Here is a 24,336-nt window from a genome sequence, read left to right as displayed (position 1 = left end):
TAATAGGCAGGATTAATATTATCAAAGTGCTACCCAGATTTCTCTTTTTATGTCAGTGTATCCCCCTGTTTCTGCCATCTTTTAAAAAAGTTTTTTAAGTCCCTGGACCAGATGGTTTCTTTTTTGTGTGGAGTGGACGTGCCCCTAGACTGACGCTCTCTTTATTGCAGCCGTTTACCTCTAATGGGGGCTTTCCTTACTGGTCTTCGCATATTCATAAGTTGACCTACTGCCTAAATTCACCTAACCTGATTTGGTGTAAACTTAAAATTCAATCATTTTCTCCATATTTTTCACCCGCCTCTCTTATCTCTTCATCACTTCCTATTAAAACATCTTCTGTTGCTTCAAATCCCGTAGTGCTCTCTACGCTTAAGATATGGTTTCAGTTCAGGTCTCATTTTAAATTCATATCCCCCTCGACCAGATTACTGTTGTTAAGAGATCATCATTTCCCTGCCACTACCAACGCCGCCTATTTGATTTCTGGAAGAGGCATAAAAACCATGACAGCCCTTTACAAAGATGATGTCCTTCTTAGTTTCTCAGAATTTCACCTTCCTCCTTCTCACTTGTTTCTCTATTTTCAGATTAGACACCGTGTCTCCTCACTGTTTCCAAATTTCCCATTTCTCCCTGCTGACCCACCGTGGGTTGACCTTCTGCTTGTTAGGCCTAATCAAAAATCACCTCTATCAAATATATATCGTACGCTTATGGCGGCCAAATCTGACTCTTCAGGTGAATTAGGTGCTGAACTGTTTGAATCATGGTGGGATGATGTGAATCTCTTTTCTGTTCCCTTCTTGTTAGACGCTGTATTTGACTTCTTTAGAAATCTCTTACGCCTCCATCTGCATCACTGTGGCTTAATACTGAGGGTGGAGATGATGTCACTCACTGTGATGGGTAGCTCTGAAAAATGTACCCTTTGTGGAATATCTGAAATCTTACCTTCTCAGTATTTAATGCATTTTACCCACAAAGTGACTAAATTGAAAAGATTTGTGACTTACTCTTATTTAATGTAGACATAGGATTTAAGCACCCCCTTTCCCTATTTTATTTTTATTAATTTTTTTTCTAATTTACTTACTTTTTCCTTAACTTTCTGTTCTTGTGTAGGTATGACGTTTTTCCTATTTTACTTTGTTTTTTGTTTAAAAAGAAAAGTTTAAATGTTTGAAAAGATCTAATGTCATATAAGATGATACAATGTATATAAGTTTCTCTCTTTAAAAAAAAGATGTGATCACATTACTGATGATGAATTAATCGAGTGCATTTGAATAGCAGCTAATGAACGAGTGCTACTTACCTTTTTAATTCTTGGGGAGTATTTTTCCTCAAGCCTGTTCTTTCTGCAGAGTTATTCACATGTGTACGATTTGCCTTGAAGTGTGAATGTTTTAAAACCAAACCGGATTCTGAAAACAAAAGAATAAAATTGCGGTCAATCTAAAACACCCCTAAATTGCAGATTTGTGCTTCCACAAAGCATTTCGTCAGATAGTCAGAGGACAGAGAGACAGCAACATTATTTACTGAGTTTAAAAAGTCTGGTATGGTAACATCTGGTTTCAAAAAGCGCTGTGGCACACGTGGCTCGAAATGTCTTTTATATTGCACAGTGAAAAACCAAATTAAATTCCGAAATAGTTCAGAAAGTTAAGGTAAATGCGCTCCAGATGGAGCTTGCTGTTGTTTATGCTTTGCAGACCGTTGTTGAACACAGCTGACAAACTGTAGGGGTCAAAGGTCAGTGTTGAAGACAGGGTCAGGGCAGGCTCTGAGAACATCAGCTTTAAGGAAAGATCCGGATGCTTGCAACTCATCGGAGTACTTCTTAAAAAACACCACACATTCCCATAAATGACAGTGATAAATTTACATAGACGCTCATGCACACGTTTAATTACTGTGAGCCGTACCCTCAGGTCTCATCCTCCTCTGTGCTGCGTCTCCAGCACATGTTATCCTGTCAGATGGATAACTGACTCTGGATCAGGCTTCTCGTGGGTCTGTGCATCTGGGAGGGATTACACAGTGAGCATCAGTTTTTATTTATTTTTATTTGTGCGTAGCGTCGTCTGATCATTCAGTTAATAGATATCTGTGGTGTCGGGGCCCACTGTCCCCAGTCACATTCAATTACAAAGACTAATGATCACCAGGAGAGGCAGGGCCACAACTGCCCGGTGCTTCTTCTCTCTTAGTTTACGTCACAAGTTTGATGTTTGGTGCTTTGAAATCCAGCGTGCTGACAGCTCTGTTGCTTCAGGGTAACGTTCAGTCATTAGATGTAAATTGGGGATGGTATGCAGAATAACAAGATGTAGATTAAGAGATTAGAAAAGAAACAGAAGAGAGCCCAACTATGAACATGTGGATGAACATTACAATGGACATTTACAGAATGGAGAAAATGACAGCAGATGTGAACTACAAGAGGGACCTGTTTGTATCACAATGGAAGAAATGGATGGACTACATTAAAAAACGCAGGCCAGTTTGACTTTGTTAACTACTAGAAGACTAGAGGAAATATTAGTTACATTAATGGAAACAAAAACACACTCCCTACATTTATTTATTTATTTTTCTTTCCTTTTTCTTTTTCCTTATGTATTTTTTATTTATTTTGTTTGTTGTTTCCTGTTTTGCTTCTTTTTCTTTTCTTCTTTTTCTTTCATTCTTATTGTATGGATATTTTAGTTGTTTAAATATAGAAAAAAAAAGAAAAAAATGTATGTACTGACAGATAGCTAAAGTTGATGGTATTGTATAGTGATTCTAAAATGTCAATTAAAAAAAAAAGAAAAAAAAAAAGAAAAGAAACAGAAAGACAGAAAGAACAACTCTGGGCCAACAATGAGCAGTCTTCTGCTCAGTTTCTTCACTTAATGTGTCGTCTTTGGATGTAGAGTGTGTGAAATGGTCTGCAGAAAAACACTGGATTGTGCCAGGTTAATGTTTGCCCTCTGCAAACGTCACAGATGCATGATGGAAATAAAATTGAGCACAGTGAGGCGTCAGAAGGAGACTTTGAGGGAATCACTCAAAGATAGCGGGAGCTGCTTAGAATTGAACTTGACCCTAAAAAACCTAACCAGCCAAATTTACCTGAAGAGGTCTTTCCTTTTTATGGATAGAGTCGTGTCTCCTTTAATTCGGACGTCATATTTTATTTAGTTCTTTTCTATTCTTTTCTTCTTCTACCAAGTAGAAGTGTTAGCGCTTGTGCTTGAAGTGTGGTTATTGCTCTGCAGCAGTGAGGGAAAGAGTCGCGTGACTGTCAACACCAGAAGTAATGAAATGTTATTTGGAATAAATGGACATTATTATCCTGTCAGACTAACTAACCACTTCCTCTCCACAATACTTTCCCCCCATTTAAAACAGACACACATGAAGTTAGTAAAATGTAGGAATTAATCTTTCTCAAGATTACAATTTCCTGTTTGGTCTTTCAGGCTGATATCACGCCTGGTGTCGTAGTCATGCTCGCCAATTTGAGCAACAAAGAAGGAAAACAATTTGGCGCTTCTGTTTTTTTCTTCTTTTTCATTTGTTTTGTCCTGTTTGCACGTGTGCACTAGTGATGCCTATTAGAAGTGATCGGTGCACGTTGGGGTTGTTGCAGAAAACATTGCTGGAACATTATATGCACCATGTACAATGTAAATGATTTGCAAACCTGTTTGCTGTTACGTGTATAGTATATAGTATAATTTCTGGACACTTTCCTCACCGACACACTGTAATTGCCTCATGCTGTGCATTTCCCCGTGGGGCTGATTAGGTGAATTAAACTCCAAACCTGACAATGAAGATGAAGCCACTCTTATTCTGGCAGACTTTGCTTTGAGTCAGCAGAATGACAGATATTTGTGTTTATTTACAGCCTCTGCTGCTGTTAAGTGCTATAACAGCTACATGTTGTGTAACCTGTTGGATTTTTGTTGGATCGGAAAGCCACAGAGTCTCCTGCATGACCATTGTTTAAGAAAATAACCCTCATTTCTCTTTATCCTGCTAGAAAAATGGGAAATAGTTGGGATTTACGTGGAAATACAGTATACAAGGCAAAAATAATTTAGCCTAACAGGTTTTAAAGTCAGGTGGTGTGACCACCTTTATTCTTCAACACAGTCTGAACTCTCTCAGTCAGCTAAGTAGTCTTCATGCTTGCTGAAGGACATCCTAACCTCTTCTTTGTATGTTGTACTCTTCTCTGTCAAGATGATCCCACACTGCCGCAGTATTCGTGACCTCCAGGCTCTGGGGAGGTCATGACTGATGTTTTTCTATCCATGTGTGCTTTCACTGCACTGGAAGTGTGTTTGGGATCATTGTTATGCTGAAAAACAAAGCTGTTACCAGTCAGATGCTTTCCAGATGGCATTGCATGGTGGATCAAAACTTGACTGTACTTTTCTGCATTTATAATTCAGCCGGTTTTGACAAAATCCCCGACATCAGCCAATGCTTTTGGGGATGCTCACTGACAGCAACTGAACCGAACATTTCTAATTTGGATTCATTACTCCATAAGATCTCTTCCCACTGATTTTCATTCCACTTCTTGTATAATTTGGCAAACCTCACTCTCTTTCCCCCCATTTTCCTTCCTTAAAATTGGCTTCTTGACAGCTACCCTTCCATTCAGGCCAATCCTGATGCTGCTTGAGGAAACAGTAGATGGATCAACTGAAGGGCCAGACGCATCTCTCAGGCTGTGCGTCAGGTCTAGCTAATAGCTTTTTGGGAATCACTGTGTTGGTACTATTTTATGCCTGCAATTAAGTCGTTTAGCAAACAAAAACATTTCTGTGAAAATGATTGAAAAAGCAGCCAATGTCCAAAGAAAAACCTGGAGAACTGATGCTCACGACAACTTTAAAAATAAAGAGAAATCTGGCTCCTTGGAAAGAAAATATAAATAAATGAAGGACGGCTCAAGACTTTTGTACAGTACTTTGCATGTACTGCACACTGTGGCTCGCTAATTCATTTTGAAACAATAGGTTCAGTCTAATGAGTTGTTAATATAAATCTTGAAATCTCGAAAGTTCTCCGAGTAAACGTAACCTTCAATGGCATTCCTGAACAGAAGATACACTTTATGTTGTGTCTTTTATTGTTAGGAAACTGCATTTCTAAGGGCTTGGTTGTTAAGCTTTTATTAGCAGTACGATTGTGAGCTAACATCCACTTCTTTGACCTCAGGAGTGGGAAAAAAAACAATGTGGACCGTAAAAGTGCATAAAGCTGCATAAAGTCTCCTCACTGTGGCAAAAAGAGAACTTTAAACCTTTGAACCAAACAATTATATGACATCATGATCATAACTCATCAGCAATTAACTCTAAATTTTACAGTTATGACGATTTTCAATCATATAGCAGCTTTCCTCAGAATTTCTCATGCGCTGGCTTTGAAATTCCTTGTTGCTGCTGGTGTACAGCGAGATAAGCTCACTGCACAGTAAATGCTTCTGTGATTCCTTGCAAATTACTTCAAGCCTGAATGTCAGAGGAGGTAAAAGTGAGTTTGCCTTTGGACAGTTGCCCGTCCCATTAAGACTTCTGTAAGGGTTCGAGCTTGCATGTGGTTTGCAGATGGATGCTTTTTAGAGCAGGCGATACAGGTCAGTGCTCCAAAATGCTCATATGAAGGCTGGAGTGTCTCGTTTTAGTTATTTATCTCTAGTTCCCTTTTGTCAACAGTGAGCAGAACTACCACATTAACGCCACCAAAAAACACCTTTTTGTTTAGTTCTTAGGCGGCCATTTTTGTCAGACTTTCTTTCACTTTGAGCTCATTCGGTTGGCTGCATCCATAGCCTTTATGGGTTCATCACTGAGAAGCTCCTCTGTGGAAACCAAAGGTTAGGTTTCCCTTGCACATGAAGCTATAGAATTGGGATTACTGTGATTCCTTTTGTTGTAGAATTTTATTTAAAATGCTAAAAAAGTAGGAAGTTTCACATATGAAACTATTTCTATGACCCCCCCATGAAAAATGTCTTTTTGAAATAATGGCACTAATAATATGTCTTTTCTTAACTCCTCTTAAGGATGCCCCTGGGTAGGGATGCACCGATACCGATATTGGTATCGGGTATCGGGGCCGATACTGTAAAATGTGTGTGTACTCATACTCGTAAAAGTTAACCGATACCATGAACCAATACTAACTTATTTCATTAATCAGAGGGTGGCTTGTCATTTCTGTTGTAGTTTTTTAGATTGGCCACTAGGGGGCCAATTATTATTTTATTTATTATTTGTTTTATAATAATTATTTTGTTTGTTTGTTTACAATATGGACACTCTGCAATAATTTAAAAGTTAAATTTATTCGCAAACCTAATTTGTATTTATTTTATTGCAAACAGAAGTGTTTATTTATTATTCTGAAAGGTCGAGACAGTGCCAATAGTTCAGTGATATTTTGTAAAATTACAATGTGGAGACTCTGCAATAATTTAACAGAAGTGCTTATTTTTCACTTGAAATTTTTTTGTGGTCATTTTTATTAAGATTTTTTTTTTTTATCAGCAGGGAATATAATAAAACCTGTCTTCCAATTCATTGCATTTGTGTGTGTGTGTGTGTGTGTGTGTGTGGTAGAAGTATTGTTTTTTGTACTCTGTATCGGTAAGTACTCAGATCCAAGTATCGGTATCGTATCGGTTTGAAAAAATTGGTATCGTTGCATCCCTACCCCTGGGTAAAGCACTTGACCCCTAACAGGTGTGCCTTTGCATCAAAGAGGGTATTTGGCTATTTGGTATTGGAAAAGCGCACAGATTCTCTTTCAGGCGTCCAAATGTAGACAAACACACATTTAAAGAGAAAAGTAATGACAAACAGGAGTGGCAGCATCATCCTGACATGTAAAATTCAGAGCTAATTAAACTAGAAGAGCTTGAAGAGTTGAATCTTTTATGTCTCATGTTGCTTAGATGTCACGAGTATTATGGTTTTCTACACTACAGCCACAGCAAAGAGGGCAGCGGTGCTAAAGGGCACCATATTCAATGCTAAAGAATACAGCTACGGGAACTTCTCCCATAAGGAAAGAGATGTCAGCTTTTCCTTCTATGAAAAGTTTGGCTGGAGATCCATGTTCCCATCAGAGCAGCCAGAAACATTTCCATGTTAGTTTTTAAAAAGCGTCTCTGATCACCGCAAATGTTCCTTCGCTCCACCTTCAGGAGTTACAGTGATGCCAAAACCTGAGTCGTTTGGAAAAATTACTTCTTGCTTCTTTGTGAATATTGTTATTGAAATTGAAAGTGCCTGTAGGCTGTGTTTCGGGAAGGAGTGCAAGGTGATGGCAGCTGTAAATACATAATGGATCGTCATCTCAGGCAAAATATGAATATTTAAATTTGAACTCATTTGAGTCTGGAGCAGAACTGAGCAGGGAGTGTGACTCTGCAGAGTTGAGGACTGTTGCAAAACTGTATCTGTTTTCAAACGTCTTTTGTAATTGTCCTCTCTTCAACAAGGGGACCAGTGTGTGCGTGTGTGTGTGTGAGCGTGTCTGTGTTTACATATCTTTGTGGGGCCCAAACATTGGACATTTACTCTACTTGTGGGGACCAAATCCCGGTCCCCACAAGTTTGAAGGTATTTTTGAGACTCAAAATGTGGTTTTAGTGACAGGGTTGCAATTTGGTTATGGTGTGTGTGTGTGTGTGTGTGTGTGTGTGTGTGTGTGTGTGTGTGTGTGTGTGTGTGTGTGTTAGGGATGGGTATCGTTTAGGTTTTATCCGATACCGGTGCCAAACCGGTACTTTTGAAACGGTGCTCAAACTGGTGCTTAAAGAATGGAGAACACAAAATTGGTCCAAAAACCTCTCATGTTCAGCTGTTTTTTTGTAAAAAGATAACAATGTTAGCCTTTTCTGCAGCTATGGGGCATATATGGTATCACTCTTGGCTGGAAGCAGCTTAAACAATGGAAAAAAACACCAACTTTGTCCAAAAACCTCTCATGTTTAACTGTTTTCCACTTTTTCTTTGGTCATTTTAGCCTTTTTGTCCAGGATGAAGGGAGCATCTGCCATCAAACAAGAAGACAGCCGCATGTAGCTATGATGATGTTTGCTAGTTCACCTTACATGCATTAATGTAATAACGTGGTTAGCCTACTCAACGTAAATTATACAGAACAACATTAAGCTACTCACGCAGAGAAGGACGGCTGCTGCTGCATCATCATCCTCATCATTTCTGCTACACTGGCAGGGCTAGGGGCCAGGACTCTCCTCTTCGGGTTTTTGGGGGACGTTGCAAACTCCGGGTCGATAACAGGCACCACACCCGCAGTAGACGTGCTCGGTGTGAGGTCTCGCAGCAAGCTATCAAATACGGCGCATTTCTCGGGTTTTAAAAAAACCGCTATGCGTCGCCAGGTGTTTCATCAGATTTGAGGTGTTACCTCCTTTAACAGTATCACAGTATCAGCTTAAAGCACTTGTTGCAGCTGCTGAGTTTGCATCTTTTGCTGTGAAGTACAGCCAGACTTTTGACCGCTTCGCCTTGGGCGTTTTTAATCTGTAGCTCTGCTCTAAAAGAACGTACGTACCTGGACCCGCCTACTATCCTCGGAAACGTAAAATGATTGGCTAGAATCCAAAATTAGTGACATCTCAGGGAAAAAAAGCACCGAAATGTGCGCTGCTTTTCGGTCTGGTTACTACCGTTTATGCCTGATACTGGTACCCATCCCTAGTGTGTGTGTCTTTTTTGCAGCCCCTCAGTCTCTTTCCACAGCACAGTTGTGATGGCTGAAGTTACACAATTTGACTTGAGAAGATCAAGAAGATGCTTAGCAGCTCATTAATGGACACAACAAAGTAATCTGGTCATGCTGTCACCATGTGGTAAAGCTCCAGCTTTTATGAGACAGGCCTCTTTATGTCATTTAACAGACAAATCTTGTGTGAACAATGACCTAAAAAAACTGGTAAAAACTGCTTCCAGAAGAATTCAGAGGCTAAATAGCAGCCAGGTACATTTTATGCACCAATCATCAGCAATTGTGACCGACTCTGTAAAAGCATGTTTTGGAGTTAACACGGTGCCACAGTCTTTCCAAAAGTGGATGTCCCAGCAAATTCTACCACATGTCAGATCATGCAATGCAAAAAACCAAGGAGCTACATCTCAGACTCTACAGGCCTCAGTTAGCATTTTAAATGTTGATGTTCATGAAAGTACAATTAGAAAAATACTGTATGGCACATCTGGAAGATTTGCCAGGAGAAAGCAACACTGAACAAAGAAAAGCTTATGTTTGCAAAAACAAACCACAAGACTTCTGGAACGATGTCCTTTGGACAGATGAGACCAAACTGGAGATGTTTGGCCATAATCCACAGCAACAAATTTGATGAAAATCAGACAGCATATCAGCACAAACACCTCATGCAAATGTCAAGCATGACGATGGAGAGTGATGATTAGGGCATATTCTGTTACCACAGCACTAAGCAGGTTGCAGTCATTGAGTTGATCATAAACTCTGTATATGACAGTTTACAGGAAGGGTATGCTTTCATATGAAAGTCAAATGTGAGACAATCTGTATGACAGTTTTGCCGAGTTTCTGCGATTTTGTCCATTGAAAGAAAAAAACTCTGATCTCAAGTTGATCACACTTCCCTTCAGATTTGTCTCCTTGTGCATATCTGGCTCTTATTCTTCATTTGTGTAGCTCCCAGGAAGAACCATTTCTGGACAACCTGTCCTTGAAAACTGTTGAAAACTGGTCAGGTCATTTTAAACTAAAATTTTTCTTTCTGCAGATTGTAATTTAACTATATTGATCAGTTTTCAAACTTTCCAGTGTGCAAACATTCCCTTGTTCAGCTTCTGAAATGTGAAAATGTTTGAATGTTGGTTTCACAAAATGATCTTTTTGGTCTGCGACAAGCTGTATGATTAATATAAAACATAATCTTAGATGAATTGAAAATAAAAACAGTTTTGCTTGTTGTGGCTAAATGTAGAATAGTGATAACAGCTCCACTCGGCAAGCAAAAGGTTGCTGGTTCAACTCCAGCTGAAGACATAATTCAATTCAATTCAATTTTATTTATATAGCGCCAAATCACAACAAGGTCAAGGTCAAATTTATTTATATAGCACATTTCAAACAGCCGGTGCTGCACAAAGTGCTTAACAATATAAAAATGGTATTAAAAAGCAACAATGTAATACAATAATAACAATAAAAAACAATAATAGGACAGTAAAAATATTAAAACAATAACTAAACTAATTCAAATAAGACCAAAATGCTTGGGTCATAGTGTGTTAAAAGCCAGGGCATAGAAATGTGTCTTTAGTAATGATTTAAATTGCTCAAGTGTTTGTGGAGATCTAATATTTAAGGGGAAACTATTCCAAAGTCTGGGACCTGCCACAGAGAAGGATCTATCACCACGGGATTTGAGATTAGTCCGTGGGATGGACAGCATTAGTTTTGAGCTAGACCTCGTGGTTTTTCCTGGAGCACAGGCAGAGAGGAGCTCAGACAGGTAAGAAGGGGCTCGGGCATTAAGTGACTTAAAAACAAAAAGTAGAAGTTTAAATTGGATCCTGTAGGAGACAGGAAGCCAGTGTAAAGAAGCTAAAACTGGGGTTATATGCTCTCTCCGTTTGGTACCAGTTTGCAGGCGAGCAGCTGCATTTTGAACCATCTGAAGACGATGGATGGAGGCCTGATCTAGACCATAATACAATGAATTGCAGTAGTCTAATCTGCAAGTAAGAAAAAGGTACAAAAGTCGCCTCAAGGCGCTTCATAACACTTGACATAACACTTTGGGAATGTAAAACTCTGTGAAACAAGACATGTGGAGATGTTCAGGAGAAGGCTCAAGCTTGCCATGAACTAGAAACTGCTGGAACACCAGTGTCATTGTCCACAGTGATTTTAATGTCTCCAGGAAGAAGCCCCTGTTCCACTTTCAAGTTTGAAAGCTTGCTTTATGGTCAGAGAACATGACAAGACGTATGTTTGGAGGACTTCAAACCTAAGAACATTTCACTCCTGCCAAGCATGGTGGTGGCAGCATCATGTTCTTAGGCTGTCAGATAGTTGAAAACAGGACACAGTTTTATGTTCCAGCAGGACAATGATCCCCAACACACATCAACACTGCTTTTGGTTTTGATAAGGCAGGTAAACATTAAGCTTCAGGGATGCCCTTCCCAAGCCCGACCTCAACATTATTGAAAATTTGTCAACCGTGTTTAAAAGCCAGGAAATTAATCAATTTAAATAAATTAATAATTCTGCCCAGAAGAGTCAAATATCCATCCAGAATTACACCAGAATCTTCTCGCTGCCTTTCTAAAGCATTGGGTCGAAGAGAAACTTGTTGAGGGGACATTTAACCAAATCTAACCAAATTTAGTGGTGTGTATGTTTATACATGACCCTGTGTAGAAGCAAAACTTTTTATTTTGTAAAGACATTAAAGATTCATGCTGTACAATCATTTCCTCCTAGAAGAAGAACAGTTCAAAGAAATGTCTTAAAGGATGCTCAATCATTCAGGTTAGTAAATCCCAAAAAGTCGATTCTGTTCATCTGGACGTTTTCCGTGGGAGAAACGTTTCATCACTCATCCAGGTGACTTCTTCAGTCTCAGCTGACTGCAGCTTTCACCAACCTTATAAACAGGACATTTGCAAAATAGCTGAACGTAGCCGACTGAATGAATGATGGGCTGTGAAGTCACTTCCTTGATCATTAATATGCAAACTGACCTCACAGCCCATCGTTCAAAGAAATCATTAAAAATGGTCACGCCCATGATGGATGTTTGTAAACTTCTGACCACAACTGTTAATAGAGTCCAAATATGATGAGCAAGCCTCTTCTTTAACACTTGGTTATTCACAGTATTTTTTGTATAATTTCTCTTTGTTTGCAAACCAAAAATGGTAAAATGAATAAATCCTGTGAAATTGTAACAATGCTGCTTCAACTGTTTTGATTAGAATATCTTCAGTTTTTAAAAACCTTTGTATGAATCTGATCTGTGTTTTGAAACACTGTTCGTTCGATCTTCATTTACCTTTTCTATCATCGATCTGTATCTTCTTCACATTTCCTTCTTTCCCTTCCTCGGTTAGTTAAATAGTTTTTATTTCCCCACTGCGTTTTAAATTGTGACATTTTTATCTGGACATCCGCGAGCTCTTGCCAAAGCTAACATTTGGCCCCAGAGCAGAGTTTACGAAATAAAAATGCCTTCAGTTAATCATCAAACTCGAGCCTGTGGCCCTATTAATCACACAGCTTCTTTTGTGTTTGCAGAGATTGGACCCGTTACAATCACAACAGACCCAAAGAAGTTCCAGTATGAGCTGAGAGAGCTGTACGTTCAGGTGGGTTCAGAGTTCACATCTATCAGTCTAAGGAAACCGAGGCTGAAGCCTGGATGCTCAGGTCATCTGGCTTTGATAAAGGCAGCAGGCTTTGCTCATGTCTGATCTGCTGGTAGAACAACTTGCTGAGCTTATTAAGAAATTTTATCATTCATACAACATCGGATGATGAAAGAGCTTCAATTAGTGTTTTCATCTTAAGCGGATGCCTATCCTTCATGTAACTGGGGCCATGCACCTATTAAATTAAACGATCGTTTGCTGACTTTGATGCACAAAAGCCCCGAAACTTCACCCCATCTTTACCTCCCCTGTCATTACAAAGAAATGCATAAACAAAATTATACAATGGATGGACAGCTAAAGCATTACTGCCAGCTCTGCATATTTCTGTAATTAGTTTGGTACAAAAGGGAAGTTGTACCAGAGGTTTCTGATATATGATTTGAAGCAAAGCAGAGAAGCTGCAAAGCGAGATGCATTCACATGTGATGAAAGCGAGACAGACGAAGATGAGTACCATTCAGAGGCCCTTTGAAGAAAGACTTTGGCGAGTGTCTGTGCATCCTTGGCATGTCCTATTGTTAATCTGGTGTGCGTAGCATGGAAGGGATCCAGTTTCCTCTCTCTTGCTGTTTCATTCCTGAGTCTGTTTTTCTTCCCCTCACCTCTTCACCTGCACAACTCCTGAAGAGGCTTTGGCCAAAGAGCGTGGAAAATAGACTCTTTGGAATTGATATTTTTCTTAAAATTGAAAAATGTCTGTCACGAAGGCAGTTGTGTTTCAGAAGGGAGAAAAAGTCAGGCCACACTTCAAGAACCAACGTGCGTTGGGGGTTGGCTTAGCCTTAGTGTTTGGGACAGTGGGGGAATGTGGGAGTGCAACATTGTCCAGAGGGGAGATGGTGGACTTCAGAGGAGTCCTGTCTCTTTACCTACCACCCAAATCCCCCCACTGTGGCTCACCCCGTTCCAGATGTTACTCTTGGGGGTTATGCATCCTAGCTTGGTACTGAACCCTGCAGACAGACAGACAGACAGTAATGTGTCTGCTGGAATGCAGCAGAGAATATTTATCTTTGACCCCACCGACGAGCCAGAGAGAAGAGTGGAAAGAAAACAATGAGCATTCATACATTTCCCTGCATATTTTCTATTTGATGTGCCTTTCACTATATTCTAGATTGTAGAGCTAGAGTTACTAGATTTTATCAGTGCTTTGGATTTTTTTCAAGACATATATTCCACACAGTGTGGCTAGTGGCCAGTTTCACTGCATATAGAGTAAGGCTGCCACAAACTATTATTTTGATAGTCGACTAGTCACCGATTATTTTTGCGATTAGTGACTAATCAGAACATCATCCATTGGACTTAAAAGTACCGCTTATTGCACCAGCAGCATCTGCTCTTATATAACTATCATTAGCTTACAGCTTGAAGTGTTTAAGGTATGTGCTAACTAAAAATAAAGACAAGATGATAGTTTATTAAATTGTAATGAAATTTGCAGATTGTTTCGGTGAAGTTTAATAAACTCCTTGCTATCTAAAATATAACAGGACACCGGAGAAAATTCTGGAGCATCTCACACTTCTGATGATCAGCTGTCTGCTTGACATTTATTCAGCTGTGTAAAAACTATAACTTTAATCTCAGCCAAACCGATTTACTCAGGAACAAATAAAATACTAAAAAAAAAGCCAAACAATAACATTTTTAAGTTATCTAAGTGACTTATATATCATGTTTAACCTGAGTAGCGAAAGACGGCGGTGGGTTTGAAAATGATTAGCCGGGAGTCCGGTGTTCTCACGGCTCTAGTTAGCCTAGCCCCCGGCTAGCTATCGAGCTAGTGGGTAACAGACGTCTCCGAAAACGTCGGAGCGCTTTTGAAAATATGTGGTGTCTTGATAAACTGAGCAGATATTTGAGGTTTACACAGCTACATTCTCGCCTGAAAACATGTTAAACGTTTATTTTGTGACCCAGAAAGAATAATAAGAGTAATATTAAAACTAACTAGCTGCCGCCATTGTTGACAACTGAGCTGGGCTGCGCTATGAATTCTGGGACACAGCTTCTTCTTCTTCGGGGTTTAACGGCAGCATCCTTGTACATGCAGTGCTGCCATCTTCTGTTTCAGTCCGTTATTACACTCTTAAATCCTACTACTTATTCCTGCGTCTTTTGTGATCTTACAAAGCTTCAAACGTCGCGTCGACTATTAAATCAGTCATCGACGATTTTGATAGTCGACGTAATCGTGACTAGTCGACTAATCGTGGCAGCCCTAGTATAGAGTCCAAATCAACCAAACGTTTTGCCATAAATCTCATTCAAACGCATTTAAAGCTCTGTTTGTGGTTCACTCACTCACACTTAGGATACTTAAACTCATAAACTAGTTTTTGATGGCTGCCTTTTTCCTCTCAGGGAGGAGGAGACTGTCCGGAGATGAGCATCGGTGCCATTAAGATTGCCTTGGAGATCTCCTTGCCCGGATCGTATATCTATGTCTTCACTGACGCGCGCTCTAAAGATTATAAGCTCACCCATGAGGTCCTGCAGCTCATTCAGCAGAAACAGTCACAGGTTTGGATTTTCTTTTTCTTTCTACGCTCAGTAATATCAACAAGCTCAGATTCAAAGTGACCATGTTTTTCTCATCTTGTCTGTAGGTGGTGTTTGTGTTGACCGGAGACTGTGACGACAGGACTCACATTGGTTACAAAGTATACGAGGAGATTGCCTCTACAAGCTCTGGGCAGGTCTTCCATCTAGATAAGAAACAGGTCAATGAGGTGAGAGAAAACTTTCTTCTTTTAGCTTTTTAGCACGTACAAGCATTCAGGTTTCAAACCATTTGTGCTTTCAAGAGGTAATTTGGTCGTAGCGATCGAATCATTTAAACCCATCACAGGTTTTGTTCCTAAGCTGTGTACTGTAAATAAAATGGCAGCAGAAGGTTTTACAGCCTCGCGTATTTTGCTATGCCCACGCTCGAGTCTGGTCTCCAGATCAAGTGTGCAGGAAACATTTAGTTGATTGATGTGTACCGTAGCTCTTTTTAACTTTTCCAAGAAATGTAAATCATCAGTCTTGGATGTAGAAACGACTCGAAGCCTCAGCTTTAAATGGTATTGCTGTTTTACTGCTGTAAGATAAGATCCCCTGCTAGGGAACTGAGACGTATAGATTTAAAGCAGTTTTCTCTGGCAGTTTCAATTTCATATATATCAGAGACTCAGAGGAAGGAGGCAGGTCACGGAGCATCGTTAGAAACTTCCAGATCAAAGCGTTCACGTGTTGGGAAGCTGACCTTGTATGCAGTTTGTGTGTTAGTTTTCTATATCACTTAAGTCTCCATGATATTTTGTCAGGTGTTTGAATACAGATTCAGGGTCCCAAAACTATACACCATATATGTGTAACTTATGCATTCTTCACATTTCCTTTCCATCGCTGTAGGTACTTAAATGGGTGGAGGAGGCAGTGCAGTCCTCAAAGGTCCACCTGTTGTCCACTGATCATTTCACTGGAGTCAGCAACACGTGGCAGATGCCCTTTGACCCCAGTCTCAAGGAAGTCACCGTGGCACTCAGTGGCCCGGCACCTGACATTGAGATCAAGAACCCCCAGGGTATGATGAATGTAAACCACATGTCAACATGTTTCCTAAAAAGCTTTGTTTTTGATGTATTTTTTGCATTCACTAAAATGTGTATAAATTATGTATTCATTCATTTAAAATGATGAATAATGAATAATAGCTAAATTTGTGCAGCATTCAATATTGTGCAACAGTACTGAGTCATTGCTCGTTTCTTATATAAGAGCAAGTGAAATAAGTGCAGAGCTGTTGTAACATGTGCAGCCATATATGCAAATATAATATAGAAAGCAAAACTAGAGTTTGTACAATTCTGATGAACTCTTGTTCTTCACTGGCTGAACTCTCAAGCAAGCGCTCCTGTTTCTTTCAGTAGTCTTCAGGAATAGTTTAGGCTTCTTAAAGCACATTCAGAGTTCTTCTTTTGACTGCCTTTCTTCCTTTGCCTGTCTGATCCCACACGGCTCCAGTTTGTTGAGACCTGGGTTCTGGGGAGACCAGTCCATGACTGTTAGTTTTCCATAGTGTGTGTGTTTTTTTCTCTCTATCCGGGGATGCTTTAACTGCTCTGGTAGTGTGTTTGGGATCACTGTCATGCAGAAAAATGAAGGCAATCAGAAGCTTTCCAGGTGATATTGCATGGTGGATCAAAATTAACGACTCCAACCGTGAAAACAGCAAAGAGGGGAAATACCACAACAAACATGCACAAACATTTGACCCACAGCATGCATTTAAGTCGCGTGAATCTAATTTCTTTACTGCCGGTTAAGGATGGTTGTGATATCAATAAGAAAATCGGAGTCGCTAAATTCTTATCAGTTCTCCATGTTCATAATTGTGTCAATTTTGACAAGATCCCAAAACCACTAGGGGTGGGGGAAAAAATCGATACTTTGTAGTATCGTGATATTTTGTTTGCTAATAATGTATGGATACAGGGACAGCAGAAATCGATATTTTGTTACAAAAAAGGTTTTTGTGCTCTGACTTCAGAGCATGTTGATCCTTTTTCTGAGCAAGAATCCTGACATTCCTTCACTGTCCAAATGTGTTTAACTTGTTTATGGCAGCAATAAACATGACAGTTTACTTATTTTAATTTAAGACATGTTTTATTTTAATTAAGTTTAAAACTTTTTTATTTAATGTAAAATTATATTTTGTTTTAATTTACTTTCAAATTCTTCAGTTGCTGAAGGGGCTGCATAGTTTTCATAAACTGCATAGTTCAGAATAGCTATAATTGTACCAGATGGTTGATTCAGTTAAGTTGGACTAGACTGTAATACAAACCGTTCAGTTTGTCAACAATCAAACTGAAATGAGAGAAAGACTGAGTGTGAGACTTTGATATTAGAGAAAATGAATATTGATAAAGTTTACCTTTATGTACAGAATCTGAATATCGCAAAATATTTTTAAAAATTGCAATAATATCGTATCGTGGGATGTATGGTGATTCCCACCTCTAATAACCACAGTCTGAAATGAAACCATGACAGAGCCTCCAAAATCAGCTTTGTTTCTTTTTTTAGTTTCTCTGGAAGTTAGAGGAGATTTCTCTATGTGCAGTATGTAAAATACACACTTTCTAGCTTTGTGAGAAGCCAGAGAGAACAGTGAAGTGACAGGTGTTGTTGTCCCATGTGGCACGCACACACGGTGCAGATAGCAGAGTCAGCAGAACAGACGAGCGTCAGCTCAGGTTTCACAAGAGTTGTCGTGGCCGAGTGGTTAAGGCGATGGACTAGAAATCCATTGGGGTCTCCCCGCGCAGGTTCGAATCCTGCCGACAACGGCACAATGCTTTTCTCAGCCGTCAGACAGTTAAAGAGCAAACTAACCCTGACAGGCTGTAGTTGCTGATTTTCTGAGAAGACATGAAGGGATAATCACATAAAGAAAAGAGAATACTGCAAATATGAATACTAACTGAGGGACCAACGTCTTAATACATGCTCAATCATCCAGGTAAGGGAATCTCAAAGATTTCTGTTCGTCTGGACGTAACAGTTTCAGTGGCAAAAGTTTCAGGTCCCACTGAGATCTGGGAAGACTACGGCTATGTCCACACGTACACGGGTATTTTTGAAAACGGAGATTTTCCGTTTTTGTTTTAAAAAAATAATCCCGTCCACACGTAAAGGCAGAAATGAAGGAAAACGCTGCTAGGAACATGCCAAAGCAGCAGGTGGCGCTATATTCCTAACCGTGTAGAAATGTTGGCCAATCAGAAGTCTAGGAGCCTCGGTGGGAAGAAGTAAACAAAGCTGGGGCATAGAAGCAGAACCGAGTCGTATGTGTGGAGGGACAGTAACTGTGTGTGTATATGTAAGCATTTAAACACTGCAGAGAGAACAAGTAACAGTAACAGTATTGTAGAAATTCATTTCACCGAAACAATAACGTAGCGCACAGTGTGACGTCAAAAAAGGCGCACACCTTTGACGCTGCGTTTTCTCTGTTTTTCTCATCCACACATAAATGCAAAAAACGGAGTTTTAGAAAATATCCACCCTGGACGGAGTTTTTAGTAATCGCCGTTTTCAGTGACCGAAAACGCCGTTTACGTGTGGACGAAAGGTGCAAACACATAGAAAAATCTGCGTTTTCAAAAATACCCGGGTACACGTGGACATAAACCAGGACTAAAAGCTAGAATAGAGTAAATATAGAAACCAGTCACATGATGCTAAAGTAATACATAGATCAAAACAGAAATCCTAAATTGAAAACAACAATTTTAAAAAAGGACTAATTATCTAAAACAGCAACTAGACGATACTAACATGTAGAAACATATCATATAGTAACTTAACTACAGTGTTTGAAAGCGTCTTCTTTCTGTCTGCCATAGTAAAGACTGCAGCAACATCTGGGATGCATACATTGCGCACATGTTTTAATTACAGTATCTTGGCTAATGTATCAAAGACATCTTGGATGATTTATAAGACGTGCATCCATCCAGCAGCAAGAGTTAAGAATTAGGCTGTATAATTCAAAGCTGTAGAAAAGGTAAATAATTATCTCACGGTCCATGTCGATGTTCCTCCAGGGAAGCTTGTGGGGGAGAGTGATGGCCTCACTGAGCTTTTGCACATTCCCAACTCTGCCAAAGTTGTCAACATCAAGGATCCACAGCCTGGAATGTGGTCTATCAAGGTAAACAATTCATTCTTTAGCAGAAAATGTGTGTAAAATAACAGCCTGCTAACAACTTCCATCGCTGGACTGCAAATAGTTGAGTGGTGTAGCCTTGAAACGAGGTAACAACGTAGATCCCAGGAGGGAGCCGTGGCCTTGAAGAAGGTTCAAAACTTGAATTACTGCAGTAATATATCAGCATGTTGAGATACAACGATATGTAATCAATTTAACATGCTGGTGAAGGCATCTCAGATTCCCAGTGAATCAAAGCATGATCAGAAAAACACACGTGAGCCCTGAGATGGGTTTTAAAGTAACACTGAAGATCGAGACGATGTTTAACATTCAAAGCTCTGCTCCTGTCAAATCTTGGCACCCAGCTGTCACACGTTGTCGCTGCTGCTGTCAAAGACAGATGTTTTGGATTTTGTTAACCTGAGTGATTTGTCGGCGTTGTCTCAGCGTTGCCTCTGAGGCCCCTGGTGGTGCACTCAACTCTGCATAGAGTTTTTGTTGTGTGTGGGAAAAAAAATGTCGACTCAGCGCTTCCTCTAATAAAAAAGTGTGCATCAAACTCTGGGAGGTGCATATGAGCGATGAGAGAGCATTAATGGGTGAAATATTTGTGTATTGCTGTAGCTTTTTCTACATGTTGGTGCGATATTACTCTCTCTGGCTTTTATATTACATGATATTCCACAGTATATACGATGCTTCTATTTTGTAGTTCTTTCTTTTGTTTTTTAGGCAAACTAGAAATTAAAACGAGTCCTTTCCAGCTGTATCTGCTGCTAACCCACAGGTTAAACCACTGCTGGGGTCTGTCTCTTTTCAGATTGTTTCCTTATTCCTCCTGTGTTCAATTCAATTCAATTCAATTTTATTTATATAGCGCCAAATCACAACAAAAGTCGCCTCAAGGCGCTTCATAGATACAGAGAAAAACCCAACAATCATATGACCCCCTATGAGCAGCACTTTGGCGACAGTGGGAAGGAAAAACTCCCTTTTAACAGGAAGAAACCTCCGGCAGAACCAGGCTCAGGGAGGGGCGGGGCCATCTGCTGTGATTGGTTGGGGTGAGAGAAGGAAGACAGGATAAAGACATGCTGTGGAAGAGAGACAGAGATTAATAACAGATATGATTCAATGCAGAGAGGTCTGTTAACACATAGTGAGTGAGAAAGGTGACTGGAAAGGAAAAACTCAATGCATCATGGGAATCCCCGACAGCCTACGTCTATTGCAGCATAACTAAGGGAGGATTCAGGGTCACCTGGTCCAGCCCTAACTATATGCTTTAGCAAAAAGGAAAGTTTGAAGCCTAATCTTAAAAGTAGAGATAGTGTCTGTCTCCTGAATCCAAACTGGAAGCTGGTTCCACAGAAGAGGGGCCTGAAAACTGAAGGCTCTCCCTCCCATTCTACTTTTAAATACTCTAGGAACAACAAGTAGGCCTGCAGAGCGAGAGCGAAGTGCTCTAATAGGGTGATATGGTACTACAAGGTCATTAAGATAAGATGGGGCCTGATTATTTAAGACCTTGTATGTGAGGAGCAGGATTTTGAATTCTGGATTTAACAGGTGTGTGACAGAGAAAACACTCCCTGATACACAGAATTACCTCTCGTGAACCTTTCCAGGTTTTAATATGTTGCTTATATTTGTTTTTCTCTGCTGGGGGTACTGGTAAGTGAAACTCTGAGATTGAAATATGCGCTAAGGTGAATCATCTGTAGAGTTTGTTTTATATCTGCTTAAAAAGCTCTCAGGAAGCTTTGAGTTCTGTGCTGACTTAACTCATCCAATGTGATCTGTGTTTGTAGAAGTGCTGATGGATCTAAACAGACACCAAAAACAGAGACACAGCAACTTTCTGTCTTAATCATGTCATCCAGTCGCCTCTGCTGCTGCCCCCTTCCCAACATTCACTCCCGTTCTGTCACTTACTGAATATTCCTTCCTCTTTCCATTCTTCTCCCCTCCCCAACACATTTAGTCCTCTAATTCTCTCCCTCAGAGACTCAGGGATCCGCTGCTCAGCTTAAACTCCCAAAACATCTTGTTTTTCCTTTCGGAAAGTGGCTTTTCCAGACTCAGTTCCCCACATCACTCTAACAGGCTTTTAGACGTACATATCTCCTTGTCATCTGTAGCTGTATTTCTCAGGGCACCCAAAGAAATGTGAATAAATACTTGAGGGGGATTTAGCTATTCTACCATGCTGGGTTTCTGTAACGCTAATGGCCCATGACATCCCAGTGTAACGCCCAGACCACAGATTTTTGTGTGAAAAGGAATTTGATCCATTTTAATCTGACTTTAATTGGATAAAGTAGTGATGTGTTGAAGCCAGGTTCACCCAATTATCAGCACCTGCTTCTTCACATAATTCTTGCAACATTAATCTCACTTTTGTTTAATTTAATTTAATTATTTCTCTGTAAGGTTAGTTCATGTACACATACCACCTCTGTACGCACATAAGGTAATCAAACTGTGAGGTCGCTGTCATCCACAAGTGGCTAACCCTAAGCTAAAATGCTTTAATTTATATATATCTAGAGATATATCTAAAGCCATCACACCTCTGTTATAAGAATTTATATATTTTACCAGCATTAGAGCTCTGTGGTACAGCTGTCTGTCAGCACCACATATTTACTGCACAAAAAAGGGATCTAGGGATATGAATTACAGTGCAGACTTTCCATATGCTTACTTTGAAGAGTGTGTTTACAGAATGTTGTAACCCATGATAGGAATGAATGAAAAGCGTGTAAAATAACTTAAAGCTTCCCCAGGCACTTTTTTCCTAAATTGGTGCTTCATTAAAGTCATTCTGACTCATTTGCTTGCAGTATATCACAGGACTCGCACAAAGAAAATAAACTGAAATTATAACCAGATGCAGCTACTAACAAATTATAGGATGTAACAAAGGCATTCGCTCAAATTATACTGTTTTTTGTATAGATGCATGCTTAAGGTAAGGAAATCCCAGAAAGTTGGTTCTGTTCATGTGAACGTTGTTTTTAGTGTCACTCACCCAACGACTTCTTCACTTCTGCACATTTGCTTTAGTTTTTCAATGAATTAAAGTCGTAACCAATAAAAAAAACGATTACAGCTCTGCGCACGAATCCAATCAGTGATTCTCCAGAAAGCAAATAAATGTCTCAGCACAGATCTGATTCAGCTGAGCGCTGGTGTATTCAGGCCTGGACAGGTCAGTCTGTATGGGTGGGCGTGAAATTGGGAAATGGGAGTGGTTTTAATTGCAATTCAATTCAATTCAATTCAATTTTATTTATATAGCGCCAAATCACAACAAATGTCGCCTCAAGGCGCTTCATAGATACAGAGAAAAACCCAACAATCATATGACCCCCTATGAGCAAGCACTTTGGCGACAGTGGGAAGGAAAAACTCCCTTTTAACAGGAAGAAACCTCCGGCAATTGCACTCACTGTTCTTTGCCTTTTCTAAAGCAGTGACCTTTGAAGAACCTCTCTCCTAATTATCCCCTCAGTTACAACCAACTAAAGACCGAGTGTAATGCTGTGGCAGCCAGTAGGGTGGGTTTAATGCAGGCATTAGCCTTTGAGGCTGAACCAAATCCCCTCATTATCTGAGCAATTTCACCTATAGTTTAATAATTGCTCATCTTTGCCTGCAGGCTCTGCACTATCCTATTTGGTAGTTTTCTCTTTACTGTACGTCAGATAGAACGTAGTCATTAATAAATGCAGCAAATTCACAAACTCTCTTTCATTTCAGGCAATTGCAAATGACAGTTTAGGTTCGCGTGCCTTGTTTTGCCCTGTGACTCAGTGTCTGTGACACCACCGACGTCTTTCACCTTAGGTGAGGGGTTTCCACCTCTCACCAACATATACTTCATTGTAATTACTCTGTCTCTATTTTTCAAAGCTTCAAATCACCTCCACATGATGAGGACCACATGAGCAATTACCTGCTCTCTGATTATAGTCGTTGTGTTTAAAGTGATTCTTAGACCAAATAGGTCATCTCCCGATTGAGATGTAAGATATTAGGCTGTTAGCAGTGGCTTTGTCAAAGCGGCGTGTCTGTACATGTGGGGGATTGTTGGCATACAAAAGACTCTTCCCAAAGCTGTGTCTGTCATTTACACCACTCAGCGCCACCTTTGATGACCCACGACCTCTTCATTTGTTTGAATCTGAGCTATTATAGTTTCACGAGTTCTGATCAGCTGATCAGGTTTTCCAAATTCAATAATTAGTTTTAGTCGTTTTATATTTTTCAAAAGCCTAAAATGTTTTAGTTTTGTTTTAGTAACTATAACAGCCTTTTGGTGAATCCTATAAATCAGCGCTCCCCAACCTTTTACGCGCCAAGGACCAGTTTATGTCCAATAATATTTTTACGGACCGGCCTTTAAGGCGTCGCGGATAAATACAACAAAATAAAACCAGTACCGGTACCTAGAGCAGGGTGATATGACCAAAAATATTTATCACGATATACATTTGAAAATTTGCGATAAGGATATAACTGACGATATAATTGACACGAGACAAAATACTTTACAACTCCACAACTTTATTAGTGCAAAAAAACCCATCAATGTATTTTCACTTAAACAAGCAGCTGTTTTTTATGTGCATTAAAGTTATATAAAAATGTAACAATGCAAATGCAAATTCCTCGCTGACAGTTTAACCAAAAGGCATTTCCAGTGGAAACTGGCCGACATATCCTCAGCATAACCATGTATAATATCCACAAAATTTTAAAAGAGGTTAAACACACACAGTATGGTAACATTATGTTGAAGCACAGTACGTATCACTCCGCGAGGCTCCGCCTACGATAGCCGTAATGCTCCGACAATCCATCAAGCGGTGCGGCTTCGTAGCTTAGCAAAGTCGTACTAAAACATCTGACAGATTTTCGAGCGCCGTGTCCATAAAATCGTTTCGAGGTCAGTAAACACAACCAGAGTTCATACATAAGGCACACGGGATTATAAGGGGCACTGTCGATTTTCAGAAAAATCAAAGGATTGATTTTAAGTGCGCCGTATTTTCCAAACAACACGGTAATAACGACGGCCCGCTAGCATGCGCTACCAAAAATAGTGCTTTGTTGTGTATCTGACGGACA

General features: G+C 39.9%; 1 protein-coding gene and 1 non-coding gene across 2 annotated transcripts in view; both read left to right on the top strand.

Moving 5' to 3' along the window:
* Positions 1-24,336, top strand: part of hmcn1 (hemicentin 1) — a 111,927-nt gene that overhangs the window by 19,907 nt on the left and 67,684 nt on the right. Inside the window, exons 2-6 of the mRNA XM_087830945.1 lie at positions 12,349-12,419; positions 14,856-15,014; positions 15,101-15,223; positions 15,891-16,062; positions 19,094-19,200. Of these exons, the coding sequence (XP_087687071.1) occupies positions 12,349-12,419; positions 14,856-15,014; positions 15,101-15,223; positions 15,891-16,062; positions 19,094-19,200 (632 nt within the window). The remainder of the gene's footprint in view (positions 1-12,348; positions 12,420-14,855; positions 15,015-15,100; positions 15,224-15,890; positions 16,063-19,093; positions 19,201-24,336) is intronic.
* On the top strand, positions 17,752-17,833 carry trnas-aga (transfer RNA serine (anticodon AGA)). The gene has a single exon. It is a non-coding gene; the product is annotated as a tRNA-Ser (tRNA).

This window comes from Neolamprologus brichardi, chromosome 17, assembly GCF_056152115.1.
Source record: "Neolamprologus brichardi isolate AB-2024 chromosome 17, ASM5615211v1, whole genome shotgun sequence".
NCBI lineage: Eukaryota > Metazoa > Chordata > Actinopteri > Cichliformes > Cichlidae > Neolamprologus > Neolamprologus brichardi.
Note: the sequence above shows the minus strand (reverse complement) of the source record. Positions and strands in the feature narration are given on the sequence as shown.